This window comes from Ambystoma mexicanum, chromosome 8, assembly GCF_040938575.1.
Source record: "Ambystoma mexicanum isolate Mex_15411 chromosome 8, UKY_AmexF1_1, whole genome shotgun sequence".
NCBI lineage: Eukaryota > Metazoa > Chordata > Amphibia > Caudata > Ambystomatidae > Ambystoma > Ambystoma mexicanum.
In genome coordinates this window covers 1,654,379,414-1,654,384,267 of record NC_090929.1, presented here as the reverse complement: position 1 = coordinate 1,654,384,267, position 4,854 = coordinate 1,654,379,414, and the positions used below count along the sequence as shown (strand labels likewise).

General features: G+C 49.7%; 1 protein-coding gene across 1 annotated transcript; it reads right to left on the bottom strand.

Annotated features, from left to right (window-relative positions):
• Nucleotides 1-352: 352 nt before the first annotated feature.
• LOC138473284 (uncharacterized) lies at nt 353-1,960 on the bottom strand. The gene is made up of 2 exons (XM_069611922.1): nt 1,553-1,960; nt 353-1,238 (listed from the first exon to the last, which is right to left on the bottom strand). The coding sequence occupies exons 1-2, from the start codon at nt 1,698-1,700 to the stop codon at nt 397-399; spliced, it is 990 nt and encodes a 329-aa protein (XP_069468023.1). The 5' UTR covers nt 1,701-1,960; the 3' UTR covers nt 353-396.
• Nucleotides 1,961-4,854: the final 2,894 nt, after the last annotated feature.

Here is a 4,854-nt window from a genome sequence, read left to right as displayed (position 1 = left end):
ATAAAGCACACATACGCAATGAAAATGTCCACACGTTTCCTTTTGTGAAACGAATAAACTGTATTTGAACTATGTACTGTCGTGTCACACCCCCTCCCACCTCCCACCTCCCCCCTGCACACACCCCCCCCCAAACTCCCCCCTTAACTCCCCAACACACCACCCCGCCACCCCCCTGCACACCCCAACACACCCCCTCCCACCTCCCACCTCCCCCCTGCACACACCCCCCCCAAACTCCCCCCTTAACTCCCCAACACACCACCCCGCCACCCCCCTGCACACCCCAACACACCCACTCCCCCCTCCACCCTCCCCCCCCCCTGGAATCCCAACAAAGGTGTGAGTTGGTCTGTGCAGCAGTGTCAGTAGTAGGATTCCTACACTGTCCGGCCACTATTGGCAGCCCCCTCCACTGGCCCCCGGGGCACCCCTGCCTGTGCTGCGGAGGTTCCTCCCCGATCGGCGGATGGGGCTGCTCGGTGTCGAGCTGGCAACCGAGGAGGATCCTGCCTGCTCATTTGGACGCATGGCCCGTATTGTCTGCACAAGGTCAGTGATGGCGTGCCGCACAGCAGCTAGTTCCGCGCAGATGTCCTTTGTGGACGACTCTATAGCTGCCTTCACAGTCTCAGCACATTTATCCATTGCTGCACTTGACCCCCCACATTCAGCAACATGTTCTTCGAGCAGCGAGGAAAGTTGCTGCTGCCGGGTGGCAATCGCCTCCAGAGAATGGTTGGGATTCTGGGCCATGGCTAATGGCAGTGGCATTCCCATTGGGCTGATCTGCCCCTGCAGCGGGGATGGAGTGGCTGGCCAATCGTCATCCTCTGGCTGACCCTGTGTGGCATCCACATGCGGGCTGCTTAGGGACAGGTAGGGGGAATGAGGGTGGCCTGTGGGGCTCCTGACATCACTCTCCTCAAAGGTCCCTGCTTCACTATCGGAGGAGGCAGCAATGGCAGCAGTCTCCCCAAGTGTGCTGCTTGCAGCAGAGGCTGTGGCTTCTGTGGGCATGATTGGTGTGATGTCTGCTGCTGCTGCTGCTGCTGCTGTACTGCCTGCTGGGGTGGCTGTCTGTGCCCTGTCCTGTTTCCCTTGCATGGATTTTGCCTGCTGTGGTGTTTTCCTCGGGACGACAGAGGTGGAGGGTTGTGGCGTTGGCACAGTTGGCCTGGCCCTCTTGGTGGGTGTGGAGGCTGTGGTGTCCTCTTCCTCAAGGTCGGAATTTGAGCCTGTGGTGGGACAGAGGAGGGAGAGTGTTATTGATGGGTCTGCGGACATTGGCCGGGCATTGTTGCGACTGGCATCTCATCAGTTAGTACATGTGGCACATTTCATGCAGGGGAAAAAAGTTGACTCCCTTTTGTGTGGAAGTAGCATGGAGGTATGTGGGTGCCTGCAGTTAGGGTGTGCATGCTGCATGTGTACAGGGTGCAGATCGGATGTATCTGTGGGCAGTCTCCTGCTGATGTGTTGCATTCACACTATGGGCCAACATTGTACTTCACATGAATGGACTTTGCATGCCTTGATTTGAGCCACCTACCTGCATCGCCCGATGTCGGGGCTCCTCTCTCCATTCCTCCTACTCCTTCAATGCTCTGCATTCCGATTGTGGAGGCACAGATTTCCTCCCATGGCTGCAATTTTATAGGGGACTCCGATCCTCCCCCAGTTGCCATTGCCAGGTTCATGTTGGCTGATAGTATGCTCCTGACTCTGAGCCGGAGATCGTCCCACCGCTTGCGGCACTGTTTGACATTGCGGGGTGTCGTTCCCACGGCACTGACCCGCTGAGCTACCAGTGCCCATATGGCCTTCTTCTTGGTTATGGCCGGTCTTGTCAGTTGGTTGGAGAATACCACTGCAGCGTTCTCCTGTAGGGTCTCCGCTAGAATGGTGAGCTCCTCTCTGGAGAAGCGGTCTTGCCGCTGGCGGTCACAGGCTTTTTTCAAAACTTTCAGCATCTTCCTGCAGGTAGAAGGTTGAAGCCGGTATTGGCGGGGTCTCAGGCTCGGATGTCCAGTGGTTTCGGAGGATGGCAATGGATTGTGTTTTTAAAGATGGCCGCCGTGCTCTTTCCCGTTCCGCCGCGGTGACGCTACTTCCGGTTCCGCTTATCTACGGTCAACGCTAATTGCGGTGACCGCTAACTACGGTCACCGCTATGTACGGCGGTGGCGGTGGTGCACCTTGCGCCGCATACGATGCCGGTAGGTGCCGTTTTGGGGGCATTACCGCCATGGCGCTGTTTACATTACCGCCATGGCGTAATGCTCGTGCGCGATGGGTCGTAATGTGGCGCACTTTACACCATCGTCCCACGGCGTTAACGTTCATTACGCCATGGCGGTAATGACGGCGGATTACCGCCAGGGTCGTAATGAGGCCCAGTAGGTTTGGCAGCAATGACATTTTACGGTTAATCACAGATTTTCCAGAGCTAGTGGGGAGACCTGTAGATATTGACGTCCTCACATTCATCAGAGACCCAGCTAATTCTACACAGATGAGCATGCTTCTGCATGAAATAGTGATGCAAGTGGAATTTTTGAACCATCAACAGAACTATTTGAGAAGATTTTAGACTTTCCGCCGAGGGACAGATCGAGAGAACATTGCCAGAGATTTTACTTCTTATTTTTATATTGACCAGAGCACAGCATGTCTTCGGGAATGAAGCAGAGCAAAGGCATACACTGGGAGCTGATGTATTTTGAACATGCACAATAAAGAGACTTGCTGAATTATTGCTTGATTTTGACACTTCCCATAGCCTAGTAAAAGAACTTTATCCCGAGATAATAGACAATCATTATTCACAAGAGGGGGGACAATTGTGTAACACTTGCAACTCTTAATACAGAATCCGAAAGACAACATTGTTTAAAGGGGTATAGTAAAAGTTAACATTTTGGTGAAAGATGGAGATGGGGATCCAAAGCAGCAACCTCGTCCTCCCGCAGGAGGAAAGACATGCATATTTTTCTGGAAGTAAATGCTGCCGCCTGACCTATAGCGGCATAATGTATCTATGTTTCATATTCATCATTGTCTTACTGTCATTAACAATTAGAACTGCACTTTTTTATTGGTGCACAGAGCGTTCCTATTCCAGTGCACCCACCTAATGAGCATATATGTTCCAGTGAAAGGGACAAGTACAAGCTTCACAATACAACCATATACAAGGCCAATGCCAGCATGGATATGGGCACTCCTAACCAGGAAGAAAAAGATATACGAGGACAAGGAAAGAGCTGACAGACTTGGGTCTACACAAATGGTGCAGATGAGAAGGCCTGCATCGTGGACCGGGACACCTGAGAATCCTCCAGTAAGAAAGAGCCATACAGAGGCATTCAGGGACGTAGTTATAGCGAACTACATGAAAACATTGAGAATCAAGAGAAGCATGCCTGGAGATGACAGTGAATTAAACGATTACTTGGACAGCACAGCACATTTGGGAAACAACATTTGGTACCAGCACATGAAAGAAGTTGGAAGACAAAGTTCAGAAAGGGAATGCTTTGTTTGTGCACTCCTACCATACAGCTTGGGGAAGTCCAAGATCTTCGTAGCTGTAGAAATTGAAGTCCAGACAGCACACTGTCTTTCACACATAGCCATGTTCAAAACTAGAGGCCAGTTCATGGGCAGTGATCCCTCGCTAAAATGGGCAACTGAAACAGCTTATCCAGATGAAGATGATTATGTTCAAGACATAAAGACAAGAAATAGAGCTCAAACTAGAAATCATGTGATCAGATATGAGAAACCTGGAGTAAAAGGAGCTAAAATTAGATGGGAAGTGAATCAGAAGCTAAATGTCCAAGGAAAAATGCCAGAAGAGGCTCAAAATTGGAAGAACAGAGGCCATATGCAGATTTGGGTGTAGTACTTTCACCAGATGGATGGGAAAAAGGAGTAGTGATTTTCAGAGCATGGATGGTCCTCGGAGCCTGCAAAGAAGCAATTGAAAATTCACAAAGGTTATGCCAACCAAAGCTTGTCAAACTGCTGACATGGGTCGACGACAGAGGAGGACCCTTGCAGATAGTACCACTGGAAAGCTCAAAATTGTGCTTCAGGAACAATGGATCAAGAAAGATGTGAGAGAATCAGAATTGTGGACGGATCTTTGATGCCCCAGGCATGGAGAACAGAACTGCAGTAATTATGGATCACTATTGGGCATGTGGATTCAAAGCATACATCAGACTGCCCAGAAATTGGGGAGGTATATGCACAATAGTGAATGTTCATGTTCCGGCGTTGGTGATCCCAAAAAGCGATTTGAATATTCACAGTTTCCCTAAAGCAGATGCTCACCTGCGGAAGAAGAGATCTGTGGAACTGATGACCCGAATGAAGAGGGAGAATAACTTTTCTGCCAAATCTGAAGAAGCTTTTCATGCAATTTCAAATGAACACAGACTGTTTACCCTCACCTCCTCAGTGTTCACAACGATTTTCATTCCAAGATTCCAAGTTGGAGCAAATACTAAATGGTTGCAGATAACCAGATGAGAGTTACTGCAGACCATCAACACGACTTCAATACAATCAAGGAAGAGTTAAGAGCCATCCGACTGATGACGCTCCAGAACAGATATGTACTTGACGTGATCACAGGTATGGATGGAGGAGTTTGTGCAAAAATCAGAGAATCATGTTGCACATTCTTACCTTCTTACGATGAGGAAAATGGAACTCTAACAGAAGCCATAGGTATGTGGACAAAACTGCAGAACCAGATGATTGACAAGACAGACGAAGTAAATGATGACAGTTGGTTTGGATCACTATTCTCATGGGTCCCACAATGGATGGTGGATGCATTCA